We start from the raw sequence: 19,678 nt of genomic DNA on the forward strand, positions 1-19,678 counted from the left end.
GACACACCAAAACAGCAACAAATATTGAGAGACGCGAGGACAAAAGACACAGAAAGTGAAAGGTGCAGGACCTCCCTAAATGGAACCATAAAAAGGACTACCACGGATAAAATTTAAAACGTCATCAACCATGGAGGTGTCGTCACATAAAACCAAAGGCAAAGTGCCTGGGAGATTAAAAGACTGCCGGAGGGTGCGCAGTCGGAGACACTCCAACAAAATGTGGGCGACCATCAGCCGGGACCCACACTGACACAGGGGGGAGCTCCTGACACAAAAGATGGCCATGCGTCAGGTAGGTATGGCCGATGCGGAGCCGACACAGGATGACAAGAGTCCCTGCGAGAAGCCCGCAGGGAGGACCGCCACACATCGGTCGTCTCCTTAACAGCCCGCAGTTTATTCGGGGATGTCATGCCACGCCACTCAGCAGTCCACATCCCAAGCACCTTACGGTGCAACACCAACTGCTGATCGCGAGCCGTGAGGCCGATCTCCAAAGTTGGGGCGTCGATCACCCCTTTGGCCAGCCTGTCGACACATTCGTTCCCCGGGATGTCAACGTGACCTGGCGTCCAAATAAAGACCACCGAACGACCAGAGCGGGTAATGGCAGAAACAGACTCCTGAATAGAGGACACCAGAGGAGAAGAGGTATAGCAGTGGTCGACGGCCTGGAGGCCGTCACTGCAGATGACGATGGACGTACCTGAGCAGGAACGCATATGCTCAAGAGCGCGCAATATGGCCACCAGGTCTGCAGTAAAAATACTGCAGCCAGCCGGCAAGGAGCGCTGTTCAACATGGGCAGCGTGAGCAAAAGCGTAGGCAGTGCGACCATCAACCAGGGAACCATCAGTGTAGACAGTCTCACAGCCCGAAAATGAGGCAAGGAGCGCAAGAAAATGGCGATGGAGGGCCACAGGCAGAACCGAGTTCTTGGGTCCCTGTGCCAAGTCCAGACGGATGGACAGCCGAGGCAAACACCAGGGGGGCGTAGGTGCACGGACCCGGAAGGGAGGCAGAAGAGGGAATAACCCCAGTTCCGACAGCAGGGATTGGATGCGGACAGCTATGGAAAGCCCAGACCTAGGTCGACGTTCGGGCAGATGGAGGACCATGGCAGGGAAAAAGCAGGCGACGATTGGGATGGCCCGGCGAGCAATGCACGTGGACAGCATAGTCGGCGAGCAAGCGATAGCGGCGAATCCGCAGCGGGGGAACCCCGGCCTCCACCAGTAGACTATCCACGGGGCTCGTACGAAAAGCGCTAGTTGCAAGCCGAACCCCACAGTGGTGTATGGGGTCTAACAACTTCAACACTAAGGGTGATGCAGACCCATAGGCCTGGACTGCACAAGGGCTCTGTATAATCGCAACAGCGTGCAGCGATCCGCACCCCAAGATGTGTGGCTCAGGCAGCGAAGGGCGTTGAGGTGCCGCCAGCACTTTTGCTTCAGCTGAGTAATATGAGGAACCCATGTGAGCCGGGCATCAAAGACAAGTCCTAAGAAGTGTCCACCACTTCAAGCAGGTGGCTGTCGAGGTAAAGTTCAGGATGAGGGTGGACCGTCCGATGCCTGCAGAAGTGCATAACTCGAGTCTTGGCTGCAGAGAACTGAAAACCATGAGTCAGAGCCCATGATGCTGCCTTCCGAATGGCTACTTGCAGCCTGCGTTCGGCGACTCCCGTAGTCGTGGAGCTAAATGAGATGCAGAAGTCATTGGCATACAAAGAAGGAGACACCGACGACCCCACGGCTGCAGCCAGACCATTAATGGCCACTAGAAATAAGGAAACGCTCAACACCGAGCCCTGCAGGACCCCATTTTCCTGTGTGTAAGAGGAACTAGAGGCAGCATCGACTTGCACCCAGAAAGGGCGGCGCAATAAAAAGGTTTGAAGAAAAGCCGGGAGCCGACCACGAAGACCCCACTCATGCAACGTAGCAAGGATGTGATGCCTCCATGTGGTGTCATACTCCTTCCGCAGATCAAAAAAGACAGCAACGAGATGCTGACATCGGGCAAAGGCCGTATGGACAGCAGATTCCAGCCGCACCAAATTGTCCGCAGCAAACCGGCCCCGACGGAAGCCACCCTGGGATGGAGCGAGGAGACCGCGCGACTTAAGGGCCCAACACAAACACCGCCCCACCATACGTTCGAGCAATTTGCACAAAACATTGGTGAGGGTAATGGGACGATAGCTGTCCACCGCCAGTGGGTCCGCACCGGGCTTCACGATGGGGACAATAAGACCCTCTCGCCATTGCGACGGGAACACGCCCTCACTCCAAATGTGGTTAAAGGTGGTGAGGATGTGTCTCTGGCAGTCCCTGGAGAGATGCTTCAGCATCTGCGCGTGGATGCAGTCTGGTCCTGGTGCTGTATCAGGGCAATCGGCGAGGGCAGCGAGGAATTCCCCCTTGCTGAAAGGAACATTGTATTTTTCAGAACGACGCATGTGGAATGATAACGGCGTCTGCTCGGCTCGCTCCTTTAGAGAGCGAAAGGTGGGGGGATAAGTTGCAGTCGCAGAGCTGTGAGCAAAGTGCGCAGCAAGGTGTTCAGCAATGGTGGCAGCGTCCGTGCAGACAGCGCTGTCCAAGGAGATCCCAGGGACACCCATAGGGGTCTGGTATCCATAAATCCGCCAGATCCGGGACCACACGAGCCAGGGGGAGACACGGGAGCCCAAGGATGAGACATACCTCTCCCAGCACTCCTGCTTACGCCGTGTAATAAGACAACGGGCCAAGGCACGGAGCCTCTTAAAGGCGATGAGGGTCTCTAGAGACGGGTGCCGCCTATGACGCTGGAGGGCCCGCATACGGTCGCGAATAGCCTCAGCAATCTCCGGCGACCACCAGGGTACAGCCTTCCTCCGAGGGAGTCCAGAAGAGCCTGAATGAGTGCTCTGAAGTTGTTGGGTTGCACTTGGAAAGCCACCTAATGTAAACTTTCATTAATAACTCAAAAACTAAGGATTTTTGGACATTTTTCTTGTTTTGGTGTAAGGGACATGTCCCAAAGCCTGTAAAGTCATTATTTAATCACATTGTGTATGAAATTAATTAAACATACTGAAATTAAATGGACAGATTGATGGGATGTAACCAATGATGATGCACTGACATGGAATGATATCAGTGTGTAGCATCTTTGGTAGAAGAGTTTACAAATCATAGATGGAAACATCAGTGACAATGAACACTGGAATCAGGCCTGTAGGTATGCTCAGATAGTGTAAAGATTAATGTGACTGCTCGCGTTAAGCAGGAAATCTGGGTTCAAGTCCCAGTATGATACAGATTTTCAACTGTCCCTACATATTAATTACACTGCAGTTTCAGCACATAAGAAAGGTTTGCTCTAACTTAATGTCACTGTATCTTTCTTCAGTTCACTCTCATCAATCCATTCATTTCAGTTCAGCGCATTTAATTAATTTCATATACAAGATTATTCATAAGTACCTCCGGGCCTTTAGAAGATGACTACAGAAAAACTACAAGACAAACAGAAAAAGTTACACATATCAGTGTCTCTCCAAGTTTTGATTCTTAATACACACTGTGGCATAGTTGTGTGGTGTGCCCCTAGTGGGCAGGTATCTTAGAACACAGCATATAACGGACCAATGTTTGTGTGCTTAGAGTCTTGAACTTGCTAAATGTGGTTCAATTTTGACTTTGTACCAAATAGGAGGTAAAAAGACTCCAACAGAGAAAATAATCCATGGGAGTTATAACATAGTCTATGAAGTTGGCTGTTTATGAGGTGCAGAGAAAACAGCCATCCAAGATCCCCAGGAGAGAAGATGGACTGTGCGTGGGAATCATAGATCAGGATCCCAAAGGAGTCAATGACTCATGTGAGCAGAGAACTGCAGATACCATGGTCAACTGTCTGGCCCATTTCACATGAATGTCTGCATGTAAAGCCATACCAGCTGCAGTTATTGCATGCGCTGACTACTTCTGACAATGAGGTGCATCCTCATTTTTGCAACGGCTTCTATTGCTACCAGTGGAAGACGGTTTTCGACAGATGTTGATTCTCAGTATTGAAGTCATGTTTCATATTATTGGAAAGACATCTACTACTTTAAGTGTCTCATTTCATGATCTAATTCCCTTAGCATCACCTGATTTAATTTGACTACATTCCATTAGCCTCATTTTGCTTTTGTGGATGTTCATCTTATATCCTCCTTTCAAGACACTGTCTATTCTGTTCAATTTACCTTCCAGGTCCTCTGCCGTCCCTGACAGAATTACAATGTCATCAGCAAATCTCAAAGTTTTTATCTCTTCTCCATGGATTTTACTGCTTGTGCAATACACAGACTGAATACCATTGGGGATGGCTACAATCCTGTATCACTCCCTTCTCAGTCACTGCTTCCCTTTTGTGCCTCTTGACCCTTATAACTGCCATTTGGTTACTGTACAAATTGTAAATAGCCTTTCACTCCCTGTATTTTACCCCTGCCATGTTCAAAATTTGAAAAAAAAGTATTCCAGTCAACAATGTCAAAAGCTTTCTCCAAGTCTACAAATGCTAGAAACATAGGTTTCTTTTTCCTTAATCTATCTTCTAAGGTAAGTCATAGGGTCAGTATTGCCTCACATATTCCAACATTTCTATGGAATCCAAACCGATTTTCCCCAAGGTTGGCTTCTACCAGTTTTTCCATGTGTCTGTAAAGAATTCGTTTTAGTATTTTGCAGCCATGACTTATTAAACTGATAGTTTGGTAATTTCACACCTATCAACACCTGCTTTCTTTGGAATTGGAATTATTACATTCTTCTTGAAGTCTGAGGGTATTTCACTGCCTCATGTATCTTGCTCACCACTGAATACAAAAAACCACAGTGGAAAAAGAACTGTAGATGAATATGCTATTTTTGTTAGTAACACACACCACTTCACATCTCCCCCTCCCCCTTGCCAGACCCACCTACACAATTTTTACAATACACATTCTGTACAGAGTTACAAAACGTTTCTTTTCCCCACCACCAAATGAAGTCTTAAGTAATTAGGACCTCAGTAGTATCATAACACACCTTTCTAATTTGTGTGGATTTTAAAATATACTAGTGCTGTAGTATTCGGCAACCACTTGAACCAGGAATCAAATTACTGAGAGCCCCAATGCATCACAAGAATTATGAAATTATGTCATTTGAAAACTGACGAGGAAGGAAGAATAGAAGAATGAGAGGAAACACACACATGCACATTTTTTTTGTTATGGCTTAAAGGATTAAACAGTGAGGTCATCAGATCCTTGGTCATGAGACAGGTCACCCGGAGTTAGTGAGGTCAGATAGAAATTTAACTGAATTCTGGAAGCGTGTTCAAATGATAAAATCCAGATGCTGAAAGCAGTATTGATACTAGAGCTGATAAATAACTTAATGGTAAGTAAAAATATATTGGTTAAGCAGGTATGTAGGTCAGGGAGAAGACAAGGGTTCCTCCAGAGCTCATCTGTGGTGAGAGAAACACAACCCACATCTGACCCCCATCCATGTGATTAAGGGCAAACGCTGTTACACAGTAAAGAACATCTTCCAGCCAGGAAATTTGTTTTAGTGAAAGTTTGTAGGCTAACAATGTAATGGGCATCAGTTGGGCTGACAATAATAAAATAAGGGGAGAGAACTAATCAGGTCAGTAGATGGGTGGGGCATGTTAAGCATCCCTCAAGGCTCTGCACGCAACAGTGGCCATACCTCACATGAACCCCAAAGAATTATAGTTGAAGTGTTAAAAATGGGAACAGCACTCACTATTCATCACAGTGCTAGCACAAAACAGAAAAACTCATGTGGCAGGAAAAGGGCTAATTGCATGTAAAAGCAATTAAAGCAGAATAAAAGACGGATGAGCAAGGCAACTGGCAAAGGAAGTATGGGTTGGTTCAAATGGCTCTGAGCACTATGGGACTTAACATCTATGGTCGTCAATCCCCTAGAACTTAGAACTACTTAAACCTAACTAACCTAAGGACATCACACAACACCCAGTCATCACGAGGCTGAGAAAATCCCTGACCCTGCCGGGAATCGAACCTGGGAACCCGGGCATGGGAAGCGAGAACGCTACCGCACGAGCACGAGCTGCAGACAGGAAGTATGGGTTGAGGGGACCCTAGACCCAGAGTGCAGTGTGAGATGCCCCAACCCAACCACACTGCCCCTGCACCAAAAGTAGTTAAAACATTATATCTGAGAATAAAAACAACTTTCATGGAGACAACAAGGGATCAGTTCAACTGTACATGAGTCGTCAGCCAGTACTGGGGGCAAAGAACCCAGAACACAATGCGGAGTTTATTAGAGGGGGCAGTAGCCCACCAAAGATTGTTCCTAACTCTGAGTGAGGAAAATATTTATTTGTACCCATAAATCTTCACTTGGGATCACCAAAGTGAATGTTGAGCAAATAACCACTTCTATAGCCAAATGCTCCATCCAGTTTATTCCCTGGGATACCCACCGGACTTGGCACCAAGGTAAATATGACTAAGTATGCAGTTTGAATAAGGTCAGAGAGAAGATCACATATCAGAGGCTGACAAGAGTAACATCAATCAATAGTCTGGAGACTTCTAACTGAGTCAGTAGTGAGGTCAGTTAAATAAACCATAGGGCTCCGTTAATGGCCAACAGCTCCATTGTAAAAACGTTACACATTCTTGGCTGCAAATGTTATTCCTGACTGATGGGAGATGTAAAAGCATATCCTGCCCTATCTCTGGGTTTAGAGCCTTCGGTGTAAATGATAGTAGCATCCTGATATTCTAGAAAACCTGAGAGGTAACGATGTCGAAAGGTCATGGGAGCAAATGAAATTTTGGTACTTGAAATAGATGAGTCTTCATTTGTGATATGGGTACTAACCAAGAGAGCGTTTGCGGAAAAACATGGCAAGTCTAAGGAGGTTAGATGGAGGTCCCAGCAGAGGGCCTCAATGTGATCCCACATTAGGTCAGGGGTCAACACCCCTTGTATGTAAAAAGAAACTGATAAGATAGATGATTAGGAAATTATCAGATGGTGAATGTGTAAGTGAGAAAGAGTTGATACTGTCAGAACTAACAAGTAAGAGCCCACTTTGGTAAGAAGACTATCTACGGGACTAATCTGGAAGATGCCAGTGACCAGTGATGGACTAGGTCCAACAATTTCAAAGCTGAAGGTTCCATTCAGCCATAAAGTTGGCAACCACGGCCCAATCAGGACAAGACCTGGACACAGTAAATATGCAGTAGAGTAGTGAGATCCTCATCCCAACTATTGTGGGCAAGTAAGCAGAGAGCATTAAGCTTTTGAATGCAGCTAGCTTTTAGTTGACAAATGCGGGGCAGCCATGTTAGCTTTTTATGAAATAACAATTCCCAAAATTGGGACTGTGCATCAACATAAATTCATGACTAGCATTTTCACAAGACAGAACTGAAAACCATAGGAAAGGGTCCAAGAAGAGGCCCTTCAGACAGCACCTTGGAGCTATAGATTGGGAGCTAAACGAAATGCAAAAATTGTTGACAAATAGCAGGAGGGGGGAGGGTATGAGGGAGGGTGCAGGTCACTTGCTGATTGATGATGGAGCTGAAGGAGATTGTAAGCCTCAAAAGCAGGCTGTTCCAACCAAGCTCCAGGGAGCCAGAGTGCTCCGGAGCGCTCCCTGCGGCAGCTCGGAGCCTGCGTGGAGGGCAAAGCGAACTCACTGCCCTCTGGCCGCATGCAGCCACAACTGACGCAATAATCCATGTTCGATGACAGCTATGACTAGCCGCGAGAGCCCTGTATCTCTATTGGAGGATACCTTTCTATTCATTGAGAGGGATGGTCATCCGCAATGTCTTGTATGTCATAAAGTATTTAATTCTGCGAAGAGGTACAATATACAACAACATTATACACGTCTTCACGCAGCGCACTACGATCAGGTAGAAGGCGTTGCATGCAGAGAACTGGTAGCCAGGCTTAAGAACGACATAGCAGGAGACGTAAGTTCAAAATCCGTTTTGTAATACGGAGGGTATCAAAACATGCAACATAGTTTGTGTTCTGTAATGTGTTTATAATTTTCAGGTGAATGAGAGCAGAGAAAACACAACTGAATCTGCAATTCGAGCAAGCTACAGGGTCGCTCACATCATTGCGACAAGTGGCAAGCCATTTCCGGTGGGACCACTCGTAAAATCATGCATGGTAGCAGTTGCACAATGTTTGTTTCCAGTGGAGGTGCAGGCAATTGAAGGGGTTTGCCTGTCAAAGCAAACAATGTCTCGTTGAATCCTGGACATGGCAGTGGATTTAGAGACACAGCTCAGGAAAAAGGCGGAGAGCTTTGTTGCATTTTCGCTAGTGCTTGACGAAAGCACCGACATATCGGACTGGGCTCAGCTTGCAGTCTTTGTGCATGGTGTCGACATGGAGCTGCAAGTAACTGAAGAACTCTTGGATGTGGTACCACTCGATTAAACCGCAACAGGACGTGACATTTTTGAAGCTGTTTCTGAATCAGTGGACAATATGAATTTGCCGTTGGATAAGCTCCATTCTGTAATGACAGATGATGCAGCACAAATAATCGGGCGTCATGAAGGTTTTGCTTCTCGTTTGAAAAATAAACTCAGGGATGAATTCGGGAAAGACATTTTGACTCTTCATTGTTTTATTCACCAAGAGGCACTGTGTGCTGAAACAGTAGAGCTAGGTGGCGTAATGAAAGATGTCGTGAAGTGTGTGAATTTTGTGTGTCATCATGGTATGAATCATCGCCAATTCAAAGGATTCCTGAAAGATATGGAAGTGGAGTATGGGGATATACCTTACCACAGTACAGTTCGTTGGCTGAGTCGGGGAAAAGTTCTTGATGTTTTCTTTGCCATTCGTGAGGAAATATCCCTTTTTCTCGAAATGAAAGGGGAAGAAATGTGTTGTCTGAAAGATACAAAATGGATATCAGACCTGGCGTTCCTAGCTCATATAACTATGCATCTGAATAATTTAAATCTGTCACTGAAGGGCAAAGGGCAGCTAATCGTTGACATGCACGACCAGATCAAAGCGTTCATGGAAAAGTTACGTTTATTTGAGAGGCAGATGAGTAATGGACATCTAACATTCTTCAATCGTCTTGCTTCTTTAAAACTACCTGAAGGTACTACTTTTGGTGATTACTAAGCAAAGTTAAAGCAGCTCATCACGTCGTTTGAAACACGATTCCGAGAACTTACTAGTTTGGAACTGGAACTTAAGGTGTTCAGCACTCCTTTTTCAGTTTCCCATGATGACTTGTCACCATCACTTCAACTGGAGATAACTGATTTGCAAAATTCAACTTTGTTGAAAGAGAGGTACTACAACACGTTGGATCTGTCACGATGGTATCGTTTGTTACAGCAAAAAACGTTTCCCAAGCTTCACAACAATGCCGCTCAGATCATGTGCATGTTTGGATCTATGTATTGTTGTGAGCAGCTTTTCTCAGCAATGAAAAGAGTAAAAATTAAGGAACGATCGTTTCTTCAGGATGCAACAATGAAGGCCATCCTCCGCATTAATGCTGTGAACACTTTGATACCTGATCTTTCCGATCTTGTAATAAAAAGAAATTGTCAAGCTACAGAGGGCCAATAAATTTACTATGCAATTTCTTGTAAAACAGTTGTTTCTTATTTATTTCCTGAACATCGTATTTCCTGGTGTAGCATGTCACCACGTCTTAGCAGCTAAGAGTATGAGGTTGTCGATCTTGTAAAACGCAGCTGGCACATCAAAACGCTTGCCTTACCACATGCCTCAGCCAGCCATGCCACGTGCCGGCACGCTGGCCCACTTGAATGGTCACAGCGAGCGACACGGCACACAACGGAGCCGATGAGCTGGAACAGCCTGCTCAAAAGCCTCAGTCATGGATAAAGTAAAATGTGATGGAATCAAGTGCTGGCATGTGCCTGATGCATATCAAAAAAGATTGTTATGTGGTGTTGGCATGAAGAAAAAGCCTGTCAAATTGCTGTTCCAAACAAAACTACTTGTACACAGTCAATTGTGGATCATCCCTCTCAGAAATTACACTGGCAGGGAGGAGAAAAGTCCAATGATTTGACAACACAGCATTATTATTGGCCTACCATCCAGTCAAGCAGTTTGCAGAGAAAGTTGGTGAGGCTAAATGGTCAATAGCTGTCAATGGACGAGGATTTCTGCCTGGTTTAAGGATTATGATGATGATGAAGATGATGATGATGATGATGATGATGATACTATCTCAGTATTGCAAAGGGAAAATACCTTCTAGCCAAAGATGTTTGAAGATCCTGAGCAGACAGAGTCTTTGAATAACATTCAAGTGTTGGATCATCTGATTATTAATTGTATCAGGGCCTGGAAGCAATTCCCAATCAGTGTTAGCTTCATTATATGTTTTGGCATGACAGGGGGGTGGGGTTTAGAATAAGGATATGTCTTCAATTTGTGTTTATGAGTTCAAAAGGTAGGTGGCTAAGAAAATGATGCCAATGCTGCTGCAAAGTGTGTCACAAAGTTATCAGCAAAAACCTAGAAACACCACTATGGAGGAAGACACCCAGGACAGCTGTTGATCTTTAATAGCAAAGTAGACAATGGGGTTTGACCAATATGGAAGATTATGAGGCATAGGCTCTCAAAGTGGAAAGTCAGAACTCACAGCACTCCTTCTTAGAGCATTTAATTAGACATTGAGCCTTGGCAGTGAGCTGCTTCAAAGTGATGAAGGTGGTTTAGTCTTTTCGTTTACATTCAGAGCTGCATAAGTTCTATTGATTACATTATTAATGGAGAGCAGCAGGCTACTATAAGTTTTCAGTAGGTATGTAATGCACAAATCATGTATCTCGACTGACCTTGTACAGAAATCCCCAGACCAAGAGAACAACAAGAAACACTTCAACTCATAACTTTTGACGTACTTCTTTCTGACATTGTTTGATACCACACAATAAGTAACAGTAACAACAAATACAATAGCAGCACCGTGCAATGATTCATCAGGAAAGCAAGCTGCCTGAAATTCTAACACAGTGCAAGCAGATAGTGTTGTGATGATGCGGTGAGGTTTGGCAACAGGTATCATGGGATTGGCAGAATGCAGTCTGTGCCTCCCACATGGGCTCACCCCCCCCTCCCCCCAAGTCCCCATTGCTGCTTCCATCATAGCTGTCAACGTAATTTTGAACAGACTATAATTCTGAAAATTTAAGACACTGTTTGATGTAAATTCCAGCACCACCATTTTTGTGTGTTTCCTACAAGTTATGTCAGCTATAATGTGTCCCTGAGTGATAAATCTGTCAATTTGATTTTTGGCTAGGCAGTGTTCTGAGACACATATCACCTCTACATCCTTATTGCTACAAAAATGTTATAGTTCTAACAGCTTATTTCTTATGCAACAGATATCAGTTTGCAGCAACACAAATATTTTATTACTGTTTTTTCCTCAATCAAGCACTCATCAGACACGGTATATTCGAATCAAACACATTGTAATTGTCTATGTTGAGGTTGCTGGGATGTTTACTTTTGTTAAAAAAGCATTATCATCAACACTCTCAGTCTTGGTAGAAATCAATACCATTTCACCATATTGGTAGCTATAGTCTAAAGATACATCACTTTTGTCTCCGATTTCATATGAATCATACCTGAAGTCATGACCAACAACTGCCTTTCCCTCGCTGTTGATGGGGAACCCAGATACTCTATGAAATCATTTCCCTATCATGATTATTTCAATGTACATTATATTTTTAAATTGCCTGCATACATTTTATGTAACTTTATTTATCTTTTCTACTTCCTTATTCAAACAGCACCAATTATGTAGACATTGATGATGGGGTACAGAAAAAAGACCGCATCTGCATTTCTGAATTCATGCTGCCTAGGTTTCATCTGCATTTCTGAATTCATGCTGCCTAGGTTTAAGGGAAAGCATGAAATCTTTTGCATCATTCTTTGCTATGTCCCTGCAAGAAAAATAGAAAAAATCACTATTGTCTAGCCCTGAAATTTTTTCATGACTGACTGCAGTTGCTGCCTTGAATTTTGCACCTGGTTTTACCATATGTTGATCTAATATCTACATATACTTCGCAATTTGGAGGCTATAAGTGTAAACGTCACTTTTACATGTACTTGTTGTGGAAGGATCACTGTTATTTGGTCAATAATCACTACAGTTACCCATGGTGTCTTTAATCACATTTTTTTCATTGTTACTTTTGTTAATGAGTGATCTTATCACATGGTTCCACACTGTTTATAGTTTTAAATAGTCTGTATTAGGAAGTATTTGGAAACAACTGCCACTCACTAAATTTCCATGCACTACACAGTGGTTTTCACTTTATGTATGCTGTTTTTATATAGCACTTTTGTCCACTGTTCTGAATCGCTTGGACTATCTTGCAGAAGATATGCCCAATTTTTTTTTGCTGGTGACTCAATTTTTTCTCTCTTAAGTTTTGAAAGAATTGCAAATTATAAACACAATCTTTCAGCTTCATAAATTCATCTTTACACTTTGTACAACTTATTTTTCCACTGTGCAAGTTACGATTTTTCATGATAGTACTTTATGAACTATCACACTGGCCGCATTCTTGTATATTTGTCTACAATATTAGTGTGTCACAACTGGAATCAGTCAACACATAGAAACAGATGGATGTAACAAATTGTATGGATATGAAATGGAATTGTGACATTAGCTCAGTCACAGGTAAAGGAGGTGGCAGACTCAGTTAATTGGCAGGGTATTACGTAAATGTAGTCAGGCTACAAAGTAAATTGTTTACAGAACACTTGTGTCGCACATGATAGAACATTTTGTGTGATGGATCCATACAAAACAGAAATACCTGGAGATATTAAACATCATATGACTCCCATAGAGATCGTGAAGAATGAGTAGACTAATTACAGTGTGTACAGATGTATTTAAGCTGCCATTCTTCCTTTGCTCCATACACGATTGATAACTTGTCAATAAGAAAAGTAAATGAAATATAAAATTTTATGAAAAAAGAAGGATTACAAATCAATGTTCAAAACTAAACAAAAGACAGAAATTAAAAAATAAGTAAATGTAGGAATGAAGGGCAAAGCATGAAACGTGCTAACAGCTTGAAAAAAGTATATAAACTCTGCAAAGAAAATACGAAAGGAGGTGGTAAGCAGCATTGACTCAAATTTCAAAAAGAGCTTTCTAACAAACTGGAAATCAGTGTTTCAGTGTACACAAGGACTGTGAACTGCTGAGAGAAAGAAAGATGGTTCATACAGTTAACTATGTATAAGAAGTGGATGTATCAAAAATGTTAAGAAAGTAGATGTTTTAGGAGTACAGGAGACCATCCATCAAAAAGCAGAAGTATTGGCTTGTTGACAGGCACACACACAAAAGAAAGGAAACTTGCTAGTTTTCAGAATGAATCCTTTCTCGTGCTGGCAGTTTAATAAATGTGAAGGAATGATCAACACTAAGCACTCCAAAACATATTTACACGAGAAAAGATATAAAATCTGGCACATCAAAAATGGGAGGATGTATTTTCCCCAAAGATGAAACACCTTGTATGAAAATAAAGAAGGGAAAATTTGGTTAACAAATGTTACAGGAGAAACAAAATCTTGGTAGAAAGAATTCTTCTGATAAGTAAGCACATAACCTGAGGCAAAGAAGGTTTTCATCAAATTGTTTACATGGAAGGTATTATTGCATCAAATTCCATGGCAAATAACTGACAGTATAGACAGAAAAGATTTAGAAGCAACTTAACAGTATAATTTCAGCTCTTTTGAGAAAGCTTGATTCGAGGATGCTTGTGTTTTGGATATAGAAAGGAAAGACCTTAAAGAAACAAAACAATACAAAGTGAAAGCTATAAATCACATTCATTTCCACAAACACTCCATACAAACTTGTTGAAATGAAATTGCTCCCAAATAAAATTTTAATGACTATCTGACAAATACACCAAAGTAAATGGATAATACATAGATGGTCAGGGAGGTGGCAAAAGGGGGTGGAAAATGACTGACTTCCACAAAATGTTGATTTGGTTAACAAATGTTACAGGAGAAACAAAATCTTGGTAGAAAGAATTCTTCTGATAAGTAAGCACATAACCTGAGGCAAAGAAGGTTTTCATCAAATTGTTTACATGGAAGGTATTATTGCATCAAATTCCATGGCAAATAACTGACAGTATAGACAGAAAAGATTTAGAAGCAACTTAACAGTATAATTTCAGCTCTTTTGAGAAAGCTTGATTCGAGGATGCTTGTGTTTTGGATATAGAAAGGAAAGACCTTAAAGAAACAAAACAATACAAAGTGAAAGCTATAAATCACATTCATTTCCACAAACACTCCATACAAACTTGTTGAAATGAAATTGCTCCCAAATAAAATTTTAATGACTATCTGACAAATACACCAAAGTAAATGGATAATACATAGATGGTCAGGGAGGTGGCAAAAGGGGGTGGAAAATGACTGACTTCCACAAAATGTTGATTTCTGTAGAGAGGTCATTATTTTATTACTGACTGCTAAATAATTTCTCATGAATGGTCACAGTAAGGTCTTCCTCTATACAGTTTGGTATGGTTATTACAGGGCTAGTAAGATCTAAGTTTTTAAGTGCAATATCTGGTTGCTGTCAACCACAGCCTTTAGTGTTTAGAGTGAGCCCCATAAATTTCAGAACATAATACAACCAAAACAAAGATAAATACTCTGGTTTACATCAGATATCATAAAGCTTTCATAAACACACTATAACTTATACATTATACTACAGGCTTACAACAAAAGATGCATAACTATAAAAGTGACATTATTTTCTAGCCAATGGATAAACAAGCAACAAACCTGTTTTTGAAGCAGTTTGTAACCAGTTCTCCCTTTGACAAGTTATGCAACCAATGCAGCTTCCTACCATTGTGCTGGGTGCCATAGAACATTGCAAAACGTTGTAAACTACGTTCCAGCTGGAAAAATAGATATAAATATCATAAAGGAGATAATATTTTTCAAAGGTACTTCACATTTATTTCAAGTGTTTTCACTCAACAATCACAACACTTATTATTACAGTCTTGTTATTTAAAATGTTACAGATTTTTAAACAGGGCCAGCCATAATGTAATAGAGCTGAAAATTATTATACAATTTCTATATGTTGTGAATCAAAGGGGAGATATAATGAAACAAAACAATGCCAGTGAGGAGAGAAAAATCCCATCCATAACACTAATAGTGAAACACAGGTAACAGTGCCGTGTTAGCAGCAGTAAGTTGTAGATAGGTAAAAGATAAAAATTTTATTTTTTGATGAATTTCCATGTTATTTTTCTCAAATTTGGTGCAATTTCTCAAAAATTTAGTTGTTACTTTCTAAAGGCTTATTTTTCAAGTATGTTCTTCATTTGGGTTTTATTTCATCATTTTTTAGTGTTATGTTCAAAATAATAGTAATTCCATGTAGCTCAACAGTTTGGCCAAATCTTTCAACTGGTCACCACTTCAGAGACTTTTCCCATCCCTAAGCCACCCCTGAAATCCTACAGGGAAAAAGGACCTACTGTTTAATCCAAACCATTTGTCATTTCTAGTGAACCTACACTTTCTTGAGATGTAAAGGCTAGGTTAAATGTAGACTGAAATATTCTGCAGTCCAACCAGGTTTTGATCCTGCAACTTTTTGGTTTCCAGGGATGCACTTTACCACTCAACCAGCAGGTGCGACATGTCCATATATTGTGTAGTAAAGTGTACAGCAATATGCCACAGATAATGTTTACTGCATATCTAGATTTCCATCACTGTGTGGCCATCTTCAGTGCAGTACATGTAAGTTAAAACATTGAAACAACTTATATACACATATAACATTCATGTCAAAGATTGAGTTCACACTGAAGGTGGTCACACAGTGAGTAAAATCTGGATATGCAATAAATGTTATTTGTGACTGAGCACTGTATCCTGTATTACTTAAAATAAATACAGTTGCTGGGCACATCTTTTTCCCCATGGAATCAAACCTGATGTTCATATACTTACAAATAATATTGGATATTTTTTTCCACTGCACATCACATTCACTTCAATTATTGAGAAAAAAAATGTATGTTAAAATTATTAAATCTAATCAATTAAAGAACAAATAACTCTGCAACTAAACACTATTGAAAATATTTAAAAAGAAAGCAGTGTCGTAACTTCCAGGTTCTCTTCAGACACATTAGCCAACACTTCATTACAGTGTGAAAACACCTGCTTGGGGTCTATATTTGAAGGTGGAAGCCAAACTACCTTCAGTACAACAGTAGACATTTGACATTGCTCGTATTTTCTGTTTGCATGGAAAGTTGCTTTTCCAGTAAACTCTGAAGGGATTTGAAGAACACTAAACTGCAGAAACTTCCATTCCATGTATACATAACAGGCCATGTCAAACTTCCTGGCAGATTAAAACTGTGTGCCAGACCGAGACTCGAGCTCGGGACCTTTGCCTTTGCATTTAATTAGACAGTGAGCCTTAGCAGTGAGCTGCTTCAAAGTGATGAAGGTGGTTTAGTCTCTTCGTTTACATTCAGAGCTGCAGCAGTTCTATTGATTACATTATTAATGGAGAGCAGCAGGCTACTATAAGTTTTCAGTAGGTATGTAATGCACAAATCATGTATCTCAGGCAAAGGTCCCGAGTTCAAGTCTCGGTCCGGCACACAGTTTTAATCTGCCAGGAAGTTTCATATCAGCGCACACTCCGCTGCAGAGTGAAAATCTCATTCTAGGCCATGTCAACATTAAAAGAGTTCATTATGACTCTAGTGCTAAAATAAGAACCTAGGACTGTTTACACAGATTGTCACGGATCTGTGGCCATAAGGGCTGGCAGTCTAGTTTGAAGTTGCAACACAGTGTCTTTCAATGCTTCTTTCACTTCTGCCTGAAGTATTTCTTTCTTCATGTTTTTAAGAAGTTTGCTGGTTTCACCACCAAAACTTCATTTTCCCACAGTAATGAATCCATCTTCTAGCCATTGTACGAGGTGCATTCAAGTTCTAAGGCCTCCGATTTTTTTTTCTAATTAACTGGCATTACTTCTCGACGTAATCGCCCTGCAGACGTACACATTTTTCACAACGCTGACGCCATGATTCCATGGCAGCGTCGAAGGCTTCTTTAGGAGTCTGTTTTGACCACTGGAAAATCGCTGAGGCAATAGCAGCATGGCTGGTGAATGTGCGGCCACAGAGAGTGTCTTTCATTGTTGGAAAAAGTCAAAAGTCACTAGGAGCCAGGTCAGGTGAGTAGGGAGCATGAGGAATCACTTCAAAGTTGTTATCACGAAGAAACTGTTGCGTAATGTTAGCTCGATGTGCGGGTGCGTTGTCTTGGTGAAACACCACATGCGCAGCCCTTCCCGAACGTTTTTGTTGCAGTGCAGGAAGGAATTTGATCTTCAAAACATTTTCGTAGGATGCACCTCTTGCTTGGCAACATGCCACATGGGCAGCCATGTGGTCGTCCGTCAGCATTCGTGGCACCCACGTGGATGACACTTTTTGCATTTTCAGGTCGTCATGCAGGATTTTGTGCACAGAACCCATACAAATGCCAACTCTGGAGGCGATCTGTTCAACAGTCATTCGGCGATCCCCCAAAACAATTCTCTCCACTTTCTCAATCATGTCGTCAGACCGGCTTGTGCGAGCCCGAGGTTGTTTCGGTTTGTTGTCACACGATGTTCTGCCTTCATTAAACTGTCGCACCCACGAATGCACTTTCGACACATCCATAACTCCATCACCACATGTCTCCTTCAACTGTCGATGAATTTCAATTGGTTCCACACCACGCAAATTCAGAAAACGAATGATTGCAAGCTGTTCAAGTAAGGAAAACGTCGCCATTTTAAGTATTTAAAACAGTTCTCATTCTCGCCGCTGGCAGTAAAATTCCATCTGCCGTACGGTGCTGCCATCTCTGGAACGAATTGACAATGACCGCGGCCTCATTTTAAAACAATGCGCATGTTTCTATCTCTTTCCAGTCTGGAGAAAAAAAATCGGAGGCCTTAGAACTTGAATGCACCTCGTAACTTGGAAGGAAGGAAGATCAGGATTTAATGTCCCATTGACATTGAGTTAATTAGAGACAGATTTGTAACTTGGAACAGAGATAACATTTTTACCCAGTGATGGCACATTCCTTGACACTTTTGCACAACAAATTGTACTAGAAGTGACATGTTTTCGAGTGATCTTAATCTGCTGCATCAATTACTTCGCATTTTTTTGTAGCACAAAACTGAATGCAAATACCACCAAATACAACTTTATTTCACAAACATGTAAACCAACAAAGTGCCTCCTCAGTTTGATTTTATCAACCAGTCACAGCTTGAGATGTCACACAAATATGTTTCTGTGATGTCACACAAATGAGTTTCTGGTTATACAACAGAACAGTGAGAATGCTTATTTCAGTATATACTCAATATTATTTTTATTGATATGCAGTTTTTTGGTGACAGCATGATCTATAGTGTAGTCCAAGGCTTGACTGGCTGATAGGAGCAAAGCAAACTGAGCAGACATGATTTACATGTTTGCAAAGTTAAAGTTCCATATTTTGTGGTTTTCATATTTATACTTGCTTGCTACAAAAAAAAAATAACTGTTTAACTGATGCACCACATAAGACCTCTCTAAAACTCATTATTTTTTGGTACAATTTGTTGTACAGAAAAGTTAGGAAATGTGGCACCAGTAGGTAAAACTGTATCCAGAATGGAGTTCGTGGGAATTGGGTTTCTCCATCTGATGTCACAGCTAAGGCATCAATTCTTCATGCAGGAAATGAATAATCGTTTTAAGATTACGTACATCGAGGAGAATGTTGTGCCTGTGGTACAATGTTCCTAGAAGCACATGATGTTTCCTGGTCAGTGTTTCAATCTAGTATTCTCAAATCATATGAAGGGATGCACACTAGAAACTGCCTTATGCAGTTTTTGTTGTTGAGAGACATGGGGCTGTGTTTTGTGCAGAGTTTGTAAACATTGTGAGCTCTAGATATTTAAGTGCTATGTATTAAACCTGTTAGGTTAGAGAGTCTTATGGTGAATAAAATTCTGTATATTTTTAAAACTATTTATGTAACACGTGGACGGTTCATCAGTCATGCACCTCCTTGTACTTTTAAACAGGTTGCCTTACCATGAAGCATGTAATATTTGGAAGTGAACTGAGTTTCTCTAATGTCTTAACATTTTTTCCTGTCTTGAAAATGGAAATTTGTGTTAGTTGTCAATAACTTCTATTTAAAAATCTTTTTAACTTCTAACTGTGTTTTTATAATTAGTCTTCTTAATTTGATTTAACTTACTAATTTCTGGTGTGTTGTACAGTAATAATGTACCACAGAACTATAAAATACGGTATTGACATGATTTTTTTTTATTGCAAAACTTTAAATCTGAATAGAATATTTATTCCTAGGTACTCGTGACCATGTTGTACCTCACAACAATTTTTCACATTTGCGAAAACCTTGCATTTCTGGAGTAATTTTTGCAATTT

At 41.5% G+C, this 19,678-nt stretch overlaps 1 protein-coding gene across 1 annotated transcript in view; it reads right to left on the reverse strand.

The window, feature by feature from the left end:
* LOC124556540 (cullin-1-like) overlaps positions 1 to 19,678 on the reverse strand; it is a 213,784-nt gene that overhangs the window by 5,835 nt on the left and 188,271 nt on the right. Inside the window, exon 12 of the mRNA XM_047130494.1 lies at positions 14,958 to 15,076. Within this exon, the coding sequence (XP_046986450.1) occupies positions 14,958 to 15,076 (119 nt within the window). The remainder of the gene's footprint in view (positions 1 to 14,957; positions 15,077 to 19,678) is intronic.

The sequence above is a fragment of the Schistocerca americana genome, chromosome X (assembly GCF_021461395.2).
Source record: "Schistocerca americana isolate TAMUIC-IGC-003095 chromosome X, iqSchAmer2.1, whole genome shotgun sequence".
NCBI lineage: Eukaryota > Metazoa > Arthropoda > Insecta > Orthoptera > Acrididae > Schistocerca > Schistocerca americana.